The sequence below is a fragment of the Vipera berus genome (genome assembly GCF_964194415.1).
Source record: "Vipera berus genome assembly, chromosome: 2".
Taxonomy (NCBI): Eukaryota; Metazoa; Chordata; class Lepidosauria; order Squamata; family Viperidae; genus Vipera; species Vipera berus.
The window spans coordinates 227,220,618-227,243,906 of NC_138203.1; the positions used below are offsets into that span (position 1 = coordinate 227,220,618).

A 23,289-nucleotide genomic window follows, 5' to 3' on the forward strand; every position below is an offset into this window, starting at 1 on the left:
CTTTTGGTCCCCAAGTTTCAGAAACATATAAATCCAATTAGATTAAAGTTATTCTTTTAGTGCTTTAACTCCCCTGGGTAGTCAGTTGCTTCTATTCTTAGAGGGTGGGATAGAAATTCCCTTCCCTCTCTTCTCACAGGGGGAAAGATACTTTGGGCAGCTTTTACAGGAAGAAAAATACTAGGATCTTATACAGAAGATCAGATCTCACCCAGTTTCATCCGCGTTGCTTTAAAAGTGCCTGGTGGTAAGTTTGACTTCGGCTGTCTACAGCCTAGTGACGAGCCATATTGCTATGGCCGGTCTTTGCTCCGCCGGTGTGGAGGGCTGCCCTGGATCAAGCGGAAGGGCTGCCACCCTCCTGCAGTCAAGTGCAGGTCCCCTTCTTGCTTGTCGCCCCTACAGGGTGACTTTCAACCCTTTCCAGGGTCCCCCAGCGGAGCGAAACCAAACACGGAAGACGGAGCTCACTTTCCAGCATCCGTGGCGGCCGCGATGGCAAACCGGAAACCTTTTTTTTTAATGCATAATTATTAATGAAGTGCCTAGCTTTTGGCCGAATAAGAGTTTTTTTTCTTCCAAAGAATTGACTGATAAAGAAATGAATACACAACCATCAGCCCCATCTTCCATAGGCTTATATGCATTTTTGTGTGACTTCATCAATAACCTGGATAGTTGGCCAATACCTCTATCTGGCCACTGAAAGAGTGCAGAATACAGTACAAATGACTACTATTGTGCAGGGGAAAGGGCAGATGGGATCTTCATTGTGGGAAGGAATATTGAAATCCATAGTGTCAGAATGCAGGTCAAGACTGGAATCCTTGCCATTGGAAAACCACTCATCCTACAGCTCCAGAAGAAATGCAGTTAAATGATCTTCACAGCATTTCTGCTTCCATTGGAGCTGAGTTAGCAGCTACTTGGCTTAGCTTTCCACCCCCAATTTAAATCCTATAGTTTCATGGGCTTACAGTTAGTGCCATTCTCAGAAGAAGAAAGTTGCACACTAATGCCATTTCATCTAGTCTGAGGAAAGAAAGAACATCTAATGGCTTTATACTAATTGGTGGCATCAGAAAAGCCCTCTGGTGTCCCCTGATTATCCAGGAGAGGAGAAAAAGTCTTTGCAATATGATTACAATGGCTCTAAGCTAGAAGTACTTGATATAGCGTTCTTTGGCAAGTAGTCTCAACATTATGTGGTCCATGTTTGAACTATCTGAATTTGACCTTGTTATGAGAGTACTTTTCATGAAGTAGTTTATTTGCTGCTACTTATTTATATTTTTATTAAACTTATATGCCGCCTATCCTCCAGTAGGACAATTCTGGTGGCTAATAGAACATAAAAGGATAAACAGAAAAGGAATTAAAAGTTTTAAAACTATGCACATTAAAAATTTAAAACTATGCAGAAAACCAGAACCAAGGAGACAGACAGGATGGGAATGATTCCATCAATCAATTTGAGTGCCTCCCTTGTGATCCCAAGACAATTGGCAAAATCAAGTTTTAATACCCTTCTGAGAGCCCTAAAGAGTGGGAGCAGTTCTCATTTTCAGTGGTAGAGTGTTCCACAGGTCAGAGCCACAGAGGAAAAAGCTCTTTTCCCTGACCCCGCCTGCCAGAATTGCATAGCAGACAGGGTCCATAACTGACCTCTTCTGTTGGAAGCGTTGACAATGTAGAGAAGTATTTCTGCTAAGGGAGGTTAATGTTGTTTCATGTATCCTCATTGGCAGTCCAAACAAAGCCAGGTCTCATTTACCCCAAAGCATTGTGATATTAGGACACTCATTAAATGATTCTACTCAGTAGAGAGAGAAGAGGATGCCAACAAAACAGAACAACAAGATAAAACAAAGCAAAAAAATAGCATGGTCGTAAATTGCCACAAAAGACTGAAGATGTATATTTCCTTTCTTTTCCAGATTACGTCTTATATTCCCCAAAGGCAACTTTTATACTTGCAATTTTTAATGAGCAAAAAAATCAGTAAAAAACAACAACACCCTATTTCTACTTCCTTCTTGCTCATGTTTTTGACATATTCAGTGGTCAATCTTCCTCAGTTATACAATCTTGCCTAGTTCTTCTGGGCTGCACATTTATTCTTCTATTTCCTTAAAGGAGTCCCCACTGACTTTTAAAAGAATATATTTGAGTATAACATACGGTTTGGCCCTAACACAGTTTGAAAGAATGAGGTTGATAGATTTAGGAGATGAATGTATGATATGGGACAATTTAAAGACCATTTAAGTTCATGCTGTAAATTTATGAGAAAATATTTAATGTTATAATTCTTGAGAGAATGAATTCTAGTGAAGGTTCTGTTCTCTCCCTACTGGCAAAGCCAAACGAAAACAGGAATAGAATGTCATAACAGAGTCTTATGTAATTAAAAAAACTAAAGAATTGCAAACATTACTGGGAAAATATCTTTTCTGTGGTTTTTATTTTCTCAGTATAAAATTTAGTTTCCTGACGCCAGAAGAAATTCTTAACTTGTTTTTTATTACCAACAAATAAATTGTTATGAGAAGTATTTTCTCAAATCTGATGTTATTTTAAAGGAAAAAATATTGCTGTGAAAATATTTTTATAGAACCTCATATGGACACACATACTTTGTTAGTTAAGCCCATTCTGAACAGTATACGGTATATTATCTATTATGGAAGAATAGTGAAATGTATGGGATTCCTTAAGACAGAATAGAAAGACATGGGGCTCTAATATACAACTGAATCCAGTGACCTGAACTTTTTGAGATATCAGATTCCATACCATGAATGATAAAGGATCCATCCTTAATAATTCTATGAATTAAGTTAGTATAGCTTTGCATAATCTTGTTTTCTTCAGAAATATTGGATTTGATTTCCAATTTATTTTCAACCAAGATGGCTAAAGGCACTTGGAGTGAAATTGGAAAAGACTAGTCAAACTTTCCTCTTTGCAGACTTGACTGGAAAGAATTAATTCAAGGAACAAAATTCCAAGAGCAATAATTAATAATATTTGTATTAGAATTTATTAGAAAGTTATAACACTTTTGATAAGATGCCTGTAGTATATATTAACAATTCAACAGCAAGAGTCTTGTCTGTTTCTCCTGTTTTGTTGATGTAGAAAAGAAATAAGTCTTGTGAAGATGGGACAGTAGGCATTTCCTGTGCTGATAACTCCCAGTGCTTTTATCAATGTGAGAAATAGTTCTCACAAACAGATTTATTTAGCAAAAGATATATATCAGAGCTTAAAGATCAGACTACCTCCCAGTAAAACAGTTCAAGGACCTTCTAAAATTGCATAAGACTGAGATTACAGCTTACTGACAAAAATAAAGATTTTTACATGCATTTTAGAGAAAGTATAGACCATGTAAACTGCTTAGAGAGGGCTGTGAAACACTATGAAGCGGTATATAAGTGCTAATGCTATTGCTATTTTCGATATCAGATCCAGTCTGCTGTTATTTATGCATTTAGGCAGACGCGTACAAATATCCACACAGCAGCATTTGCTTAAGGAATTGTATCTGTTTTGGATTTTGCAAAGTAAGGGGTCCCCAAAGCAAAGCAGCAGGCTGAAATAGACTGTAGTATGGGTGAGCAAGGGTGCAAAAGCAAATAACCCATAATTCAACTACTTCAGGACCTTCCTTTATTGTTCCATTCTTGTGTTCTCCTCAGATTGTTGGAATTTTGGATGAGGCAACAACACCCATAGGTCTACTTAGCCACTGAGTAGAAAGGATTGACTGGATGTTTGAGGAAAATGTTCTAACCATTAGTAAATGCAGCTTTTTATTGCCCAAAGGTTATATTGGCCAATTAAGTATTCTGTTAAACAGGATTTTACTCAGTAATGATCCAGTACAATTCTTCCAGATATATATTTAGTTTAGGTGCTGTGGATATTCTATTTTGGATGCATAATTTTTATCTGCTTTAGCAAGAAACCATCTGTAATATTAACTAGGGCTGTGAGTGAGTTTCATACTTTGTATTGCACTGGACCACCAAACTCCTTAAGCTTCTCCTACACAACAATCTTACTTTACCTGTTGAAAGTAAAAAATCTAGAGTTTGGATTGTTGCAAAGTTCCATCAGTTATTTTAGGCAATTCCTTTTCCAATGTATATACTTGCTGCCTACATATACAGAAGAAAAATCATGTTTTAGAGGTTTAGCTTTTGTTGAAGTCCAGAATTTATGGTTTACAGCGCTAATCTAGAAATTCTCAGATTGTTAAAGGTACTGTGTGCTTTGCTTGAGTTTATTGTAAGTAAATATGACAGTGATACATGTTAAGGGCTATAAAGCTTGGCATCCTTGGAAACATGCTGTACAAATGAGGATTATAAATAATCCATAGGAAGCAGAGAGTCTTTGATCTTGCAGAGAATAATCCATTTCACTCTATATTACCACCAACATCTTTCAATTGGATTATCTCCACTCTACTACATTTATTTTTAAACATGGGCAATTTGGGTCCTTTGCCCCACTTTCTAAATACATGAATGTTGTTAGAATTGTTTTCATTACAAAATGTACTTATAGTTCTCACCTTATGACCACAATTGGGACCAAAATTTCTGTGATGTCATTTGGCTGTAAGTCAAGTCAGACACAGTTTTACAACAATTTTTATGATGGGCATTAGGCAAATTTCAGTGGAAAATCATGTGGTTGTTAAGCGAATCCAGCTTCCCCAATGGCCATATTTTTTTGCCAGAAATCAGCAAAAAAAGAAGACCACAAATCATGATTGTGTGACCACAGTACACTATAACCAGCTGTAAATGCAAATGTCATGTGCCAGAATTGCAGTCACATCATTGTGAGGGAATGGGGGGGGAATGGTCTAACAGTCATAAGCTCATATATAGGTCTTAAGTCACTTTTTCCAAAGCTGATGTAACTTTAGATCATCATTAAATGAACAATCCTAAGTAAAGGACTGTTTATCTGTGTGGATTGTCCCGGTGCCTGGAGGCGGTTCAGGTCTGGATGGGGAGAAACAGGCTTCGTCTCAATCCCGCCAAGACTGAGTGGCTGTGCATATCGGCATCTCGGGTTAACCAACTTATTCCACCTCTAACGATGGGGGGTGAGGTGTTACCCCCCCGTTGATAGGGCTCGCAACCTGGGCGTCCTCCTGGACTCACGGCTCAATTTTGAAGACCACATAGGAGCCGTGACCAGGGGGGCTTTTGCACAGGTTCGCCTGGTGCGCCAGTTGCGTCCCTATCTGGACCGAGACGCCCTACGCACAGTTACTCATGCGCTTGTTACCTCCCGTCTGGACTACTGTAACGCTCTCTACATGGGGCTGCCCTTGAAGACCACTCGGAGGCTTCAACTGGTGCAGAATGCGGCCGCGCGAGTTGTAATGGGGGTCTCCCGATACTCCCATGTAACACCTCTACTCCGCGAGCTGCATTGGCTTCCGGTTGCCCTCCGGGTGAAATTCAAGGTGCTGGTTATTACCTATAAAGCCCTACATGGCCTGGGTCCGGGCTATTTGAGGGAACACCTGCTGCCGGCATCAAACGCCCTTCGCCCAGTGCGCTCCCACAGGGAGGGTCTGCTCAGGGTGCCGCCGGTGAGAGATTGCCGGCGGGTGACACCCAGGGATAGGGCCTTCTCAGTGGGAGCACCTGCCCTCTGGAACCAGCTGCCGGTGGAGCTGAGGACTGCCCCCGACCTCCGATCATTCCGCCGGGGCCTGAAGACCTGGCTCTTTGAGCTCTCGGGCCCAGGCTGAGGAGAAATTTTAATTGGGGTTTTAAGTATACAGGGTCAATTTAATATTTTTTAATTTGGTTTTTTTTTAACTTTTGTATGGTGGATTTTTTAATTTCCTGTAAACCGCCCTGAGTCCTCAGGGAATAGGGCGGTATATAAATGTAACTAAATAAATAAATACCGTATATACTTGAGTATAAGCCGAATTTTTCAGCCCACTTTTTGGGCTGAAAAATTCCACTTCGGCTTATACTCCAGTCAACAAAAAAACTTACTGAGGACTTGTGCGCGGCCGAGGCTTTGGAGCTTCCGGGATCGCGCTCACCTCTCCCAAGCCACCGCCGTCCGGAGACCTGCCGAAGTTTGGGGAGGTTTGGGGAGGTGCGCGCGCACCTCCCCAAAAGTCCCCAAACGAAGCCGGGTCTCCGTTCCTCTGTGCCCTGCCTGCCTGCTTCTTTCCACAGCAGAAAGAAGCAGGGAGGCAGGGGGCGGAGGAACGGAGACCCGGCGACGTTTGGGGAGGTTTGGGCGCCTCTCCAAATATCCCCAAACGTCGCCGGGTCTCCGTTCCTCTGTGCCCTGCCTGCCTGCTTCTTTCCACAGCGGAAAGAAGCAGGCAGGCAGGGGGCGGAGGAACGGAGACCCGGCGACGTTTGGGGAGGTTTGGGCGCCTCTCCAAATATCCCCAAACGTCGCCGGGTCTCCGTTCCTCTGTGCCCTGCCTGCCTGCTTCTTTCCACAGCGGAAAGAAGCAGGCAGGCAGGGGGCGGAGGAACGGAGACCCGGCGACGTTTGGGGAGGTTTGGGCGCCTCTCCAAATATCCCCAAACGTCGCCGGGTCTCCGTTCCTCTGTGCCCTGCCTGCCTGCTTCTTTCCACAGCGGAAAGAAGCAGGCAGGCAGGGGGCGGAGGAACGGAGACCCGGCGACGTTTGGGGAGGTTTGGGCGCCTCTCCAAATATCCCCAAACGTCGCCGGGTCTCCGTTCCTCTGTGCCCTGCCTGCCTGCTTCTTTCCACAGCAGAAAGAAGCAGGGAGGCAGGGGGCGGAGGAACGGAGACCCGGCGACGTTTGGGGAGGTTTGGGCGCCTCTCCAAATATCCCCAAACGTCGCCGGGTCTCCGTTCCTCTGTGCCCTGCCTGCCTGCTTCTTTCCACAGCAGAAAGAAGCAGGGAGGCAGGGGGCGGAGGAACGGAGACCCGGCGACGTTTGGGGAGGTTTGGGCGCCTCTCCAAATATCCCCAAACGTCGCCGGGTCTCCGTTCCTCTGTGCCCTGCCTGCCTGCTTCTTTCCACAGCAGAAAGAAGCAGGGAGGCAGGGGGCGGAGGAACGGAGACCCGGCGACGTTTGGGGAGGTTTGGGCGCCTCTCCAAATATCCCCAAACGTCGCTGGGTCTCCGTTCCTCTGTGCCCTGCCTGCCTGCTTCTTTCCACAGCGGAAAGAAGCAGGCAGGCAGGGGGCGGAGGAACGGAGACCCGGCGACGTTTGGGGAGGTTTGGGCGCCTCTCCAAATATCCCCAAACGTCGCCGGGTCTCCGTTCCTCTGTGCCCTGCCTGCCTGCTTCTTTCCACAGCAGAAAGAAGCAGGGAGGCAGGGGGCGGAGGAACGGAGACCCGGCGACGTTTGGGGAGGTTTGGGCGCCTCTCCAAATATCCCCAAACGTCGCCGGGTCTCCGTTCCTCTGTGCCCTGCCTGCCTGCTTCTTTCCACAGCGGAAAGAAGCAGGGAGGCAGGGGGCGGAGGAACGGAGACCCGGCGACGTTTGGGGAGGTTTGGGCGCCTCTCCAAATATCCCCAAACGTCGCCGGGTCTCCGTTCCTCTGTGCCCTGCCTGCCTGCTTCTTTCCACAGCAGAAAGAAGCAGGGAGGCAGGGGGCGGAGGAACGGAGACCCGGCGACGTTTGGGGAGGTTTGGGCGCCTCTCCAAATATCCCCAAACGTCGCCGGGTCTCCGTTCCTCTGTGCCCTGCCTGCCTGCTTCTTTCCACAGCAGAAAGAAGCAGGGAGGCAGGGGGCGGAGGAACGGAGACCCGGCGACGTTTGGGGAGGTTTGGGCGCCTCTCCAAACCTCCCCAAACGTCGCCGGGTCTCCGTTCCTCCGCCCCCTGCCTGCCTGCTTCTTTCCGCTGTGGAACGAAGCAGCCTGAACGAAGCAGGCTGCTTCTTTCCACTGCGGAACGAAGCAGCCTGCCTGCTTCTTTCCGCTGCGGAACGAAGCAGCCGGCGGCGGAGGCTTGCAGAACGGCGGATCGGCTTATACTCAAGTCACCAACTTTTTCCAGTTTTTGGGGGTGAAATTGGGGGTCTCGGCTTATACTCGAGTCGGCTTATACTCAAGTATATACGGTAAATAAATTGCCTACACAATGGATCACCATGGAAGCTTTGATTCATGCCTTCTTGGAAGAACTTGCCTTTTTATATCTTTATTTTTTTTATTATATCTGTATTTTTATCCTGCTTTTTTATCAAGGCAGCAAACATACCTAATTTTCCTGCCTCCTGTGTTCCTCACAAGAATGTTGTGAATTGGGTTGAGTTGAGAGAGTGGCCTAAAATTGCCCAGCCAGCTTTCATGGCCAAGAGACGCATAGCGCTCATCATCTGCTGGTTTCTAGGCCAGCACCATAATCACTACAACCACATAAAATCATTTATTCCTAAAACATACAATTTAGTACACTTATTTGGTGCATTGAAAATTTTGAACTTTCCTTCTTTCATGCTTTTAACATTCAGCTAGTACAGGGGTAGGCAACCTTGGCTCTTTTATGACTCGTGGACTTCAACTCCTAGAATTCCTGAGCCAGCTAGTAGAAGGAATGAAGTAAAATATTCTGCTGAAACCGAATCACTTTTATCTTTTCTATGGTAGAATAATTTGAGTTCTATACAGAAAAACTGATTACAGCATATTACCCAGGGATAGACAAAAGAGGCATGTGAACACAAAACAGACATACAGATAACTTTTAAGTCCTAATATTATGTGTCAATATGTTTATTTCTGGCTTTAATCTAGAAACGTTCTTTTGAAATCAGTGAAATTCTTCAAATTATTTATGCCTTCAGCATAGAAAAGAAAAATAGCCTAATAGGTAAATTTTAGGATTTTTTAGCCCACATTAAGCAGCATCCTGAACATGTCTAAAGCTATTCCCCCAGTAGAAAAAGATCAGTTTAGGAAGTATTCTCCTTATTCCAATTTAGAGTCTTTATACAACATGGATTGTACTCAGATGCATGGAAAGCCATTTTTCTCAAAGACAAGAAAGGAGGTGATTTAACAACGATTGGTCACTAGTGATGGTAATATAGAGCACTGCTTTTCCACTGAGAGGAAACATTATATTGCAGTTAGAATCCAAAGCAAACATAAGCAATTTTTCATGATTTCCATTGCAAGGAATAGTAGAGAGGGAAAGGGAAAGTAATTAAATTCACGCTATACACTTCTGCTCTCTATGGATATGCTAGTTTTCTTTTTTCTCTCTCTCTGATAATGGGTGAAGAAATTTGACATAAGATAGAATATTTTAACTCTGCTTTATAGCAGGTTACATTGGAAACTATACTGGAAGTGCGTTCTGTCTTATAGCACAGAGCTATATTGGACACAGAGCTATATTGGACAGAGTGAGCGCCTGTTACTCGTCCCAGCTTCTGCCAACCTAGCAGTTCGAAAGCACGTAAAAATGCAAGTAGACAAATAGGGACCACTACGGTGGGAAGGTAACAGCGTTCCGTGCGCCTTTGTCGTCTAGTCATGCCGGCCACATGACCACGGAGACGTCCTCGGACAAGCGCTGGTTCTTCGGCTTTGAAACGGAGATGAGCACCGGCCCCTAGAGTCGGAAACGACTAGCACACATGTGCGGGGGAACCTTTACCTTTACCTTATATTGGACTGTCAGAAAATGATGCTTCTTATGTAACACTACATTCATTCATTATATTTATATTACAGTTCGGGTCACATGGGCCATGCTACTATGACCACTGAAAATCACTGGTCTGGTTTCCGACAAAATGCCACCAACTTCTCCTGAATTAGCCAAATGTCATAAATAAGCCAACCAAACAGACAGTCAGAGTCAAAGTTTAGTGCCACCAAACTGGGATGCCCTCATTCCCTCTTCACTGTTGGTACATTTTGTGAGCTGATAATTTTTCCCCATTATTTTCAATGCCCTTTTTTCATAAAAGAAATCCATCCTGTAAAGTTGTAAAAGGTGGTGGAGGGAAAATACAATTACAACACAATAGAGATCAGCTAGGTGCAGTTTATGACTGTTGTCTTTTTTCCTTTCAGCTATTAGATTTGGGAGAATGCCACAAGCTGAGAAGGAGAAACTCTTGGCAGAGATTTCAAGTGACATCGACCAGCTGAACCCTGAGTCTGCTGATCTGCGAGCCCTGGCCAAGCTGCTCTACGATTCCTACATAAAGTCTTTCCCTCTGACCAAAGCCAAGGCAAGGGCAATCTTGACAGGAAAGACAACAGACCAATCAGTAAGTGCCATCCAGTTGCTCTTTTCTTCTTTGGGCAAAAGATCTACCATTCTAATCGACTGTATTGTTTTGTTTTTCTTTTAAAATGTGTTTGGTACTTAACATACTTCAAACCAAAGCTGGGACACAGGAAATGGTTGAAATGGGATAAGTAAATGTTATTTGGAAAAAATCGAATAAAATATTTGAATCCCTTACAACTATGTGGAGGTCAACACAACTTGCCTTCCTGTATTTGTTGTTAGCTGCGAAGTTGTGTCCGACCCATCGCGACCCTATGGACAATGTTCCTCCAGGCCTTCCTGTCCTCTACCATCTTCTGGAGTCCATTTAAGCTCACGCCTACTGCTTCAGTGACTCCATCCAGCCACCTCATTCTCTGTCGTCCCCTTCTTCTCTTGCCCTCAATCTTTCCCAGCATTAGGCTCTTCTCCAGTGAGTCCTTCCTTCTCATTAGGTGGCCAAAGTATTTGAGTTTTAGCTTCAGGATCTGGCCTTCTAAAGAGCAGTCAGGGTTGATCTCTGTGCTGTCTAGATTTGCCATGGCTTTCCTCCCGAGGAGCAAGCATCTTTTAATTTCTTGGCTACAGTCCCCATCTGCAGTGATCTTGGAGCCCAGGAAAATAAAATCTGTCACTACCTCCATTTCTTCCCCATCTATTTGCCAGGAATTGAGAGGGCCGGATGCCATGATGTTAGTTTCTTTAATGTTAAGTTTCAACCCAAGTTTTGCACTCTCCTACTTCACCCACAACAAGAAACTCTTTAGTTCTTCTTCACTTTCTGCCATTAGAGTGGTATCATCTGCATATCTTAGGTTGTTGATATTTCTTCCGGCAATCTTAATTCCAACTTTTGATTCATCTAGCCCTGCCTTTCTCATGATGTGCTTTGCATATAAGTTAAATAGCCAGGGTGACCATATACAGCCTTGCCAGACTCCTTTCCCAATTTTGAACCAATCAGTGTTTCGGTGTTCAGTTCTCACTGTTGCTTCTTGGCCCACATATACTGTAGGTTTCTCAAGAGACAAATAAGATGGTCTGGTACACCCATCTCTTTAAGAACTTGCCACAGTTTGTTATGATCCACACAATCAAAGGCTTTAGCATAGTCAATGAAGCAGAAGTAGATGTTTTTCTGGAACTCTCTAGCTTTCTCCATGATCCAGCGTATATTGGCAATTTGATCTCTAGTTCCTCTGCCTCTTCAAAATCCTGCCTGTACTTCTGGTAGTTCTCGATCCACATACTGCTGGAGTCTAGCTTGTAGGATTTTAAGCATAACTTTACTAGCATGAGAAATGAGTGCAATGGTGCGATAGTTTGAACATTCTTTGGCACTGCCTTTCTTTGGAATTGGAATGTAAACTGATCTTTTCCAATCCTGTGGCCACTGTTGAGTTTTCCAAATTTGCTGGCAAATTGAGTGTAGCACTTTTACTGCATCATCTTTTTAAGATTTTGAATAGCTCAGCTGGAATACTGTCACCTCCACTAGCTTTGTTGTTGCTCAGCTTTTCTAAGGCCCACTTCACTTCACATTCTAGGATGTCTGGCTTGAGGTCAATGACCACCTCATCGTGATTATCAGGGACGTTAAGCTCATTCTTGTATAGTTCTTCTGTGTAATTTTGCCACCTCTTCTTAATCTCTTCTGCCTCTGTTAGGTCCCTGCCATTTTGGTCCTTTATCATGCCCATTTTTGCATTAAACGTTCCCTTCATCTCTCCAATTTTCTTGAAAAGATCTCTGGTCCTCCCTATTCTATTGTTTTCTTCTATTTCTTTGCACTGTTCATTTAAGAAGGCATTCTTATCTCTTCCAGCTATTCTCTGGAATTCTGCATTCAATTGGGCGTATCTTTCTTTTTCTCCCTTGCCTTTCGCTTCCCTCCTTTCCTCAGCTATTTGCAAAGCTTCCTCAGACAACCATTTTGCTTTCTTGCATTTCTTTTTTGGGGGGATGGTTTTGGTTGCTACCTGTTGTACAATGTTGCGAACCTCTGTCCATAGTTCTTCAGGCACTCTGTCTATCAGATCTAATTCCTTAAATCTATTTGTCACCTCTACTGTATATTCAACCGGGATATGATTTAATTCATACCTGAGTGGCCTAGTGCTTTTCCCTACTTTCTTCAGTTTAAGCCTAAACTTTGCAAGGAGAAGCTCATGGTCTGAGCCACAGTCAGCTCCTGGTCTTGTTTTTACTGACTGTAGAGAGTTCTGCATCTTTGGCTGCAGAGCATATAGTCAATCTGATTTCTGTGTTGACCGTCTGGTGATGTCCATGTGTAGAGCCGTCTCTTGGGTTGTTGGAAAAGAGTGTTTGCTATCACCATCGTATTCTCTTAACAAAATTCTATCAGCCTGTGCCCTGCTTCATTTTGTACTCCAAGGCCAAACTTGCCTGTTATTCCGGTTATCTTTTGGCTTCCTACTTTAACATTCCAATCCCCCATGATGATAAGGACATCATTTTTTGGTGTTAGTTCTATAAGGTGCTGTAGGGCTTCATAGAACCAGTCAATTTCATCCTATTCAGCACTGGTGGTTGGGGCATAGACTTGGACTACTGTGATATTGAATGGTTTGCTTTGGATTCAAACTGAGATCATTCTGTCATTTTGAGGATTGTATCCCAGTATTGCTTTTCCTATTCTTTTATTGACTATGAAGGCTACTCCATTTCTTCTGAGGGATTCTTGCCCGCAGTAGTATACCTGATGGTCATCTGAATTAAATTCACCCATTCCTGTCCATTTTAGCTCGCTGATACCTAAGATGTCGATGTTCAGTCTTGTCATCTCTTGTTTGACCACGTCCAGCTTTCCTTGCTTCATGGATCTTACATTCCAGGTTCCTATGGAGAAAAAATCTTTACAGCATCGGACTTTCCTTTCACCACCAGACACATCCACAGCTGAGCGACCTTTCGGCTTTGGCCCAGTCGCTTCATTCTTTCTGGCGCTACTAGTACTAGCCATCTGCTCTTCCCCAGTACCATATTGGACGCCTTCCGACCTGAGGGGCTCATCTTCCAGCGTCATATCGTATTGCCTTTTGGTACTGTCCATAGGGTTTTCATGGCAAAGATACTGGAGTGGATTGCCATTTCCTTCTCCAGGAAATGATTGAAATGGGATAAGTAAATGTTATTTGGAAAAAATCGAATAAAATATTTGAATCCCTTACAACTATGTGAAGGTCAACACAACTTGCCTTCCTGTATAGTTAACCCTTTTTCTATAGGAATCACCTACATCAGGGGTCTTCAAACCTGGCCCTTTTATGGCTTGTGGACTTCAACTCCCAGAATTCCTCAGCCAGCATGCCTGGCTGGGGAATTCTGGGAGTTGAAGTCCACAAGTCATAAAAGGGCCAAGTTTGAATACCCCTGACGTACATTATCCAATGGAGCTTCTGTATGTCTTAAAGCATCCACGTTGGGCTACGGTTCGATTCCTTTCTTGGCATTAGACTGGATGTTTTTAGGTCTCTGGTAGAAAGGATATTTCAAGGACTAGTCACATCCTTTTGCTAAGGTTTCTCAGCCTTGACAATAGACATATGGATTCAATTCCCAGAATTCTCCAGCCAGCATGCTTGTTGGAGAATTGTAGTAGTTGAAATCTATACATCTTAAGATTGTCAAGATTATGAAACTGTGTGTTAGAAGAACAGCAAATTCACATTTTTGTTGTTTTAAAACTAATCTATCTAGTCCCACTTATCTTATTATTTTCAGTTGTCAACAAATGTCTAGTGTTCAGTACTTCCAATATTTACTTCCTTATACTCTACCTGTTTAACAATTCGTCATAATTTTACTAGTTGTAGGCTCATGAAAATCCTTGTTTACATCCTTTATTGCCGACTTGTAATTAGATCTGAGCAAATTTACTTTTTTTATTTTATTCTCATTTGAATAAGATTTCCTTGGTCATAAAGAACTCTTGTACTTCCTTGATGCTATGTGATGGCCTTGCATATGTCCACTTGTCTCTAATGGTATGTTCAGCCTCAGTATCTCTAGAAGGCCACCAGCTCTGTCAATCATAAGTTGCATTTTCACAGCATCTCACAGATCCCCTCCCCTCTTCTTCTTGAGCTGGTTGATGGTGGAAGGTAGGGTTTAGCAGGAAGGACAAAGAGGCCTTAACACCTAAGTGAAGGGGAAAGTTTCAAAAAACAAAACAAGGCAGGAGTTTTTGACAGTAAGACTGTCTGTTCCGCAACTCCCAAGGAAATACTGCCAAATTGTCTTTGGAGCATTTCCTCTGGAACAGGAGTTAAGTTGATATTTAATCGGCTTGGCTTCTCCAGACACTCCATAAAATTTATGGAGTTGATGCTGCTCTCCCATTGAAAGAAATGCATTGAAAGCAATCTCAGTTTGTTTTTCTGAAGGAGAAGACACAATTCTATCCACGAAACACACAAAAGAGTGGCCACCCTGCAAAATGCCCCTCTCAAATAGAACATTGGGCAGTCTTCACAAGATGTTCAGGATTTGGCTGTATATAACCAAATATACTATTTTGCAAGACGTGAACAGGTTCACACTCTCCAAAACTGATATATTGAGAAAAGGTTGGACTTCTACTTCCAAATATTTTTACAGGATCTGTGTGATTTATAGATACGCTGTCTGTGTATTTGGTGGACTGTGTGTAGATGTGGCCCCAGTTATTTGCAGAGGTCCATTCCAGCCTAACAACTGTGGATAATAAAACAAGGATTATTTTATTGTTTGTTAACCCCATATGGCCACCCATCTTATAAAACACAACTGTGGGCAGCTCACAGCAATGATAAAACCACAAACAATAAAAAACAAGTATACCAGGTACCTGACCCACCATCTCCAGTCCATCATGCTATACAGTCCTTGAATTCCAATCTTGGTGTATCCCAGTACTCAGGGGGAAAGCCAGCCCTTTACAGTTTTTTGCATGGCTAAAAGTGTGGGGTCCTGGCAGTTACCAGTGGGAAGGGTGTTCCACAGGGCATGGGCTGCTATGGAAAAGTCACGTGTCCTCTAATGGCAACATTTAAGGGATGGAAATCTGGAGACTTAAGAAAAACCAGACTTTACACATGGGTAAAAGCAATCTGTACACATATGTAAACATTCTCTCTCTCTCTGTCTCTGTCTCTGTCTCTCTCTCTCTCTCTCTCTCTCCCTCTCCCTCTCCATCCCTTCCCCCCCCCGTCTCTCTCTCACACACACACAAGCACACTCCTTCAAACACAACCACATATCCAACTCTGCTGATATGCAATACTTCTTACTGAGTTCTGCTGTGCCAAACTTTGGGTTATGGAACGTATGAAGAAGGTATCAAATGGGAGGAGTAAGGATGAAAGAAGGCCCACCAAAAACAGAATGTTGTTTATCAATTTCCTTTCCATCAGTAATCCTGCCGAAAATCAGATATTTTTATGGTTGCCTATAAAAGATCACATTTTGATAAGCATTAAATAATATTTTAAAATGTGTGACTTCAAGGTAAACAAGACAGCAGTTTTCTGTTTATTCCCTGAATAAAGAAAATCTTGAGACTGGAAACTCTTTGAAACTGGGCTTTCACATTCCGAGTCTGATGTGCTAAGAACTGCATCTAAACTGGAACGTTTGTGTGCGTTCTTGTGATAATGTTCACCTATCCCTAATTAAATTCCAAATATGAGGACAGTGTTACTGGGGTAAAAACTAGAAATGAAAACTCCGTATAAAAGGCCAACTCTTTCTTAGTCTTTCCTTTAAAAAGAATGAGAATAAATGTGCTCATTCAGTAAATAATGTATAAAACAATTTTATTATGTGATGGACTTTGGGTTCCCAAACATTAACATGTTTATTGTGGACACAATTCTCAACTATGTTCCTTCTCAGAATTGTGGGCAACACTTCATAATGTATAAATGTGTAAATGACTGGTAATGCTTAAAGGGTTGTACAGTTTAAAATAATTATGTAGACAATTTTTTCTGAGACATATAGTGCTCACTAGCCTTTGCAAAATATACTTTGTTAAATCTATTTCAGGTTCTCTAGTTTTCAACAGTTAGTATTATCTGCAATGTTCTAAGAAATACCACTTAGAAATAAGGAAGATCAAGGAAGCACTGAAAATAATAAAGCGGCAAATAACAGTTATAGCCAAAAGGTTCAGCAGACACAAAGTGTGAAATGCAAATTATAGGCAGAACTTTCAATTTCAATCCAATAAGAAACATTTCTACCAATCAACAGTGGAGAGGCTGGAGTGAATCAGACACTACTTGATAAGGAAGAAACAGTATAGTTCTGGGGCCAGACATGGGATAACCCAAAGTGTGTTGTATATGTAAATAGTTCATTAATCAATGTGTATATATGTAAACAGTTCACTAATACTGCATTGACAAGTATAACGGAACAAAGCGCCTGACAGAAAACCACGCGGGAACTTTGACAGCTGTCAAAGTTCCCCGCACAGCGCAGGCGCCACCACTGACAGCTCACGGCTGTCAAAACTCCGGACCATGAGGAAGCCTGAGCTGTCAAGCTTCCACCACACAGCGCAGGCGCAACCACTGACAGCTCGCGGCTGTCAAAACACTAGCCCATGCGGAAACCGGAGCTGTCAACAGAAGACGGCGCGGATTGGTCCCTGTTTGACACGGCGCCAAAACAAACACTGCTGATTGGTCCTCGCTACCAGCTGCCGGCTATAAAAGCCGGACAAGTTATTCAATGTTGCCTTGCTCTTAATAAACCTGTTGTTAACTAGCCTGTCGTCCCGAGTGGTCCTTAGGCTACTTCACTGGCGACGAAGGTGGGATGCTCCGGAGCTGAAGTCACGGCCGAGGAAGAGAATTCCCGGCAAGAGCTGTCACGGAAGTTTTAACTTCCATCGGAGCAACCCAGGACCGGACGACATGGCAAACTTCGGCCGCGTGAGGGAATTTGATACCCGCCATCCCGAGAGATGGCAATCACACCTAGGCCAGGTCGAAGGATTCCTCCTCGTCAGTAAAATCACTGACGACCGGGCAAAGGCCGCCGCTCTGCTGTACATCAGCGGACCGCCTGTGTATGATGCAGCCGTCGGTTTGTTCAGCCCGGTGCCCATCACTGAAGTCTCCTACGCGGACCTGGTGGACCAGCTGAACAAGTACTACATGCCGGCTCGTTCAGAACTGTATTGGCGGGTACAATTCGCCCAAAAGAAACAACGGCCGGACGAGCCCGCCAACGAGTTCATCGCCGGGGTCAGACACGCCGCGCGGAACTGCTGCTTCCCCGACCTGGAAGACCGCATCAGAGACCAGGTGGTGATCGGTCTGAGGGACGAGAGGCTACAGAAGAAACTGACGTCCAAACCCGACATGAACCTGGCAGAGCTAACCAGAGAGATCATGGCATACGAGCACAGCCACAAGAAGAAGCCGACGAACACGACCCCAGAGAGCCCCGCGACCGTCTATCAAGAAAGCGCAACCTTCAGCGACAGTGGAGAGTCGGTGGATTTCACCGATGGAGAAGCCCTACAGCGCAGAATGGAGCACCGGCAACCAAGGAGAGGCAACACGTCGGACCGCCGTAGGTCCAGGAACCTTCCGCCGCCGCCACCGCGCTACGAGCAACGAGCCGCCTGTGCCAGCTGCGGGGGCAATCATGCCCGAGGAAGCTGCCGTTTTAGAAACGCGAAATGCCACAATTGCGGAAAGACTGGCCACATCAAGCCGGTGTGCCGCAGCAAGGGCCGGGACAACATCAATGATGTGGAGGCAAACTCCCCAGGTAGGCCGGCTGCCCCAGCCAGCAGAGAAAACCCACCAGGGCCCCTGGTAGAGACAATTGACAGGGTTAATAGCTTAAGCTCCAAGGTTAAGATCTGGGTCAAAATCCAGGGGGTGCCCTGCCACATGGAAGTGGATTCAGGGTCAGCAGTCTCCTTAATTTCACTAACCACCTATCAGGAGATCTGTCAGCAAGGCCAGGAACAAATCCCCCTGAAACAAACCCAGGTACACCTAGCTGATTTCCAGAAAACCCCCATTCCGCTGGAAGGGAGAGCCAAGGTTGTTGTGCAGTACAAGGGGTTCAAGGGTCCCTTAGAGGTTTTAGTTACGCCAGGGAACCGTACCAACTTGATAGGGCTAAACTGGTTCAGTCCACTAGGCATCGCCTTAACGGGGGTTAACACCATTCAAGCACCCAGCCTAGAAGCCGTTTGCGATAAGTACGCCGACGTCTTCGATGGCACTTTAGGAAAATATACGGGTCCCCCCATTTCCTTGCAGCTAAATCCAGCAATCCAACCAATTAAAATAAGAGCCAGGAGGGTACCTTTTGCCCTTAAAGAAAAAATTGAAAACGAACTGGATCGCCTTGTAGGACTAGGGGTGCTTGAGCCAACTGAGGGGGGAACCTGGGAAACCCCTATTGTCACCCCAATCAAACCTAATGGTGAAGTGAGAGTGTGCGCAGATTATAAGGCGACAGTCAACCTAGCCCTCAGCCCCCATGCTTACCCGGTGCCAGCGGTAAGGGACGTATTCGCTTCCATCCGCTCTGGCGCCATTTTCGCCAAGCTCGATCTCACGCAGGCGTATTTGCAACTGCCTGTCACGGATGACACCGCGGAGGCCCAGACAATTGTCACCCACCGCGGTGCCTTTAAAGTAAAGAGGCTCCAATTTGGCATATCGGCGGCCCCGGGTATATTCCAGGGTATCATGGAGAAAACCCTGAAAGGAATACCCGGGGTCTGCCCCTATTTCGACGATGTTCTCATCGCCGGAGATAACGAAGCAAATTTAGCTGACAGGCTGTCAGCTGTGCTGAGCCGGCTCAGAGAAGCCGGCCTCAAACTTAAGCGGGAAAAGTGCTCTATTGGAGTCACCTCCACTGAATTCCTAGGGTACAAAATAGATAGCCAGGGCATTCACCCCACCTCAGAAAAACTCCAGGCTATTCAAACCGCACCCAGCCCTAGGAATAAGCAAGAGCTTCAGTCCTTTTTAGGACTGTTAAACTTTTACCACGCCTTCATCCCCCATAAAGCCACTATTGCGGAGCCTCTGCATAGGCTCCTAGACAAAGGTACAACGTGGTCCTGGACCAAAGAACATGAGAATAGCTTCCAATCGTTAAAAAAGATTATCTGTCACAGTTCAACTGTCACCCTTTTCAGAGAGGACACCCCAATATGCATCGCTTGCGATGCATCTCCCTACGGAATCGGGGCTGTCTTAAGTCACCTATTCAAGGACGGTACACAAAGACCCATAGCCTTCTATTCACGCACTCTGACCAAAGCTGAAAGGAACTATGCTCAAATTGACAGGGAAGCCCTAGCGATAGTGTCAGGGGTCAAAAAATTTCATGATTACCTGTATGGAAGACCCTTTACTATATTTACGGATCACAAGCCCCTGCTAGGCATATTCACTTGGAATAAAACTACTCCACAAATTCTCTCTCCGAGAATTTTACGATGGTCCACATTCTTAGCAGCCTATTCCTATAAGCTAATACATAAACCAGGTAAAGAATTGGGACACGCTGACTGCCTCAGCAGACTACCCATACAAACCAGGGACTCAGACCCAGCCCCAGCCAGTCAAATTTTAGCAATCTCCCAACTTCCAGAATGCCCCTTGACTGCAAACATTATAGCTAGTAATTCAGCCAAAGATAAAATACTTACCAGAGTCCTCAAATGGGCCACAACAGGGTGGCCAGCTCAAAACCCACAACCCCAATTCCAGCCTTATTTTAACAGAAAAGATGAGATCTCAACACATAAAGGCTGTCTGCTGTGGGGAAATAGGGTCATCATTCCAGAGAAAAACATAGACCAAACATTACACATTTTACATGAAGGACACCCTGGGATTGTAAAAATGAAGGCAATGGCTAGAAGTTATGTGTGGTGGCCAGGCATAGATAAACAAATAGAAAAGTATATAGGTGGGTGTTATACCTGTCAAGAGACCAGAAACGAACCACCCCAGGCACCAATCCATAAATGGGAAACTACAAGGAACCCTTGGTCACGCATACATATAGATTTTGCAGGACCTATCCAGGGCCAAAGTTTCTTAATTGTAGTAGACAGCCATTCTAAATGGCTGGAAGTCACCCCCCTTAGAAAAACAACGTCCAAAGCCACTATTCAAGCCTTACGAAAAATATTCGCTACACACGGCCTACCTGACACCATAGTTTCAGACAACGGACCTCAATTCACCTCTCGTGAATTTCAGATGTTCGCTATGAAGAATTGTATTAGGCTGGTCACGTCGGCGCCGTTCCACCCATCGTCGAACGGGATGGCTGAAATTATGGTACGATCCACAAAAGAAGCTTTAAAAAAATTCGTTAAAGGGAACTGGCAGAGGCGTCTCAGCCAGTTTCTCTTAGCACAACACACAACTCCATGCGCTACAACCGGCAAATCACCGGCTGAATTAAGATGGGGGAGGAGGCTAATAACACGTCTCGACAGGCTGCACCCCGACACATACCCAGAAGAGAAACAGCACCCCCATCCCGCCCGCACACTTAACCCTGGTCAATTGATATGGGCACGATCCTACACAGACAAAAACAAATGGGTACAAGGGACAGTAATAAAACAAACAGGGCCCATCTCATACCTTATAGCGACGCAAGCACAGGGCAACATACGCCGCCATATTGACCAACTCAGACCCAGACAACCACCACATAATTCTGAGCAACCAACCAATGCCGAAAGACATCCTCCACCGGAAATGCTTCCGATCCCAACCCAGGAAGAGGAACACCAAAACGAAGGACCAGAACCAGACCACCCTCCAGCCCTTCGCCGCTCAACCAGAAATAGAAGACCACCCACCTACCTAAAAGACTATCAATGGGCAGGTTCCAACATCCAAGACGGAAGGAACGCACCAGGGGAGGGGTAAGGGGTGTGTTGTATATGTAAATAGTTCATTAATCAATGTGTATATATGTAAACAGTTCACTAATACTGCATTGACAAGTATAACGGAACAAAGCGCCTGACAGAAAACCACGCGGGAACTTTGACAGCTGTCAAAGTTCCCCGCACAGCGCAGGCGCCACCACTGACAGCTCGCGGCTGTCAAAACTCCGGACCATGAGGAAGCCTGAGCTGTCAAGCTTCCACCACACAGCGCAGGCGCAACCACTGACAGCTCGCGGCTGTCAAAACACTAGCCCATGCGGAAACCGGAGCTGTCAACAGAAGACGGCGCGGATTGGTCCCTGTTTGACACGGCGCCAAAACAAACACTGCTGATTGGTCCTCGCTACCAGCTGCCGGCTATAAAAGCCGGACAAGTTATTCAATGTTGCCTTGCTCTTAATAAACCTGTTGTTAACTAGCCTGTCGTCCCGAGTGGTCCTTAGGCTACTTCACAAAGAAATACAACAAGAATGCAGCTTGGTTAAAGAAGGTGGATAAGTATAAAAAAGCAGTTGAAATGAAAGAATTAGTAATAACAGCAGAAATGGTAGAGAAAAGAGCAAGGAAGATCAAGAATTGGTCAGCACCAGGTGAAAATCAACTGGTTGAAACATCTGACTGGTCTACACACACTTGTTGCCAAGCAGTTTAACAACATACTGCAAGGAGGTGAAATTGAAAAGTGGCTAACATCTGGCAAAATATACCTGATAATGAAGGTTTCCTGCCTAAGCAGGGGGTTGGACTAGATGACCTCCAAGTTCCCTTCCAACTACTACTACTACTACTACATCATCATCATCATCATCATCATCATCATCATCATCATCATTATTATTATTATTATTATTATTATTATTATTATTATTATTATTATTATTATTATTATTATTATTATTATTATTGAGCCTTGGTGGAGCAGATAAGAGCCTTGGTGGAGCAGTGGGCTAATGCCTCCTTAAGTAACACCAGCTGCCTGCAATTAGTGCAGGTTCGCATCCCACCAGGCTCAAGGTTGACTCAGCCTTCCATCCTTCTGAGGTAGGTAAAATGAGGACCCAGATTGTTGGGGGCAATAAGCTGACTTTGTAAAAATGCCGTTTGGGGGGGGGGGGAAGCCCTAATAAGCAGGCATATACATAGAATGAAGGCTACTGCTAAGCTTGTAAGCCGCCCTGAGTCTTCGGAGAAGGGCGGGATATAAATGGAATTAAAAAAATAAAAATTATTATTATTATTATTATTATTATTATTATTATTATTATTATTATTATTATTATTATTATTATTATTATTATTATTATTATTATTATTATTATTGATCCAGCAAAAGGGCAGCACCAGGCAACTATAGGCCAATTACCTGCTTACCAACAACTTTCAAATTGCTGACTAGTGTGGTAGCTGATGAAGTCCAATACATCTAATTGAAAAGAAGCTCTTTTCACCTGAGCAGAAAGGAATCCTTCCAAACAACAGAGGAACAAAAGATCAACTCCTAATTTACCAGATGATTTGGGAAAACTAAAAGAGAAGAAGACCAACCTGAATGTAGTATGGATTGACTACAAAAAGGGATTTGACATCCTGCCACATGTTTGGATAATCGAGTGTCTAGAAATAACATTAGTCAGTAGAAATATCTGCAGCTTTGTGCAAAGATCAGTGGCACAATGGAAAACAATATTGCTGGTCAATGGTGATAGATATCAAATTAATATCAAAAGAGGAATTTTACAAGGTGACTCACTATCATCACTACTGTTTGCCATTGCACTGATTCTTCTGTCAATACTGAAAAAGTTGCCCTATGATTATCGAACATCAAAAACATATGCCAGGCAATCTCACATCTTTTACATGGATGATCTGAAGCTGTATGGAAAAACACTATCTGAAATTGAATCACTACTCAACACTGTCCAAGGTATTTGCAATGGAGTTTGCACTGGACAAATGTATCGCCCTCACCATCAGTAGGGGAAAAATAGTGAGAGCTGAAGGATGCCCTACAGAAATAACATCAAGAGTCTAGATGAA

At 44.2% G+C, this 23,289-nt stretch overlaps 1 protein-coding gene across 1 annotated transcript in view; it reads left to right on the forward strand.

Moving 5' to 3' along the window:
• The window catches only part of PPARG (peroxisome proliferator activated receptor gamma), a gene marked incomplete at both ends in the record, with an annotated part of 47,227 nt that overhangs the window by 13,122 nt on the left and 10,816 nt on the right, over positions 1–23,289 (forward strand). The window contains one exon of the mRNA XM_081320463.1: positions 10,082–10,281. Coding sequence (XP_081176589.1) covers positions 10,082–10,281 — 200 coding nt within the window. The remainder of the gene's footprint in view (positions 1–10,081; positions 10,282–23,289) is intronic.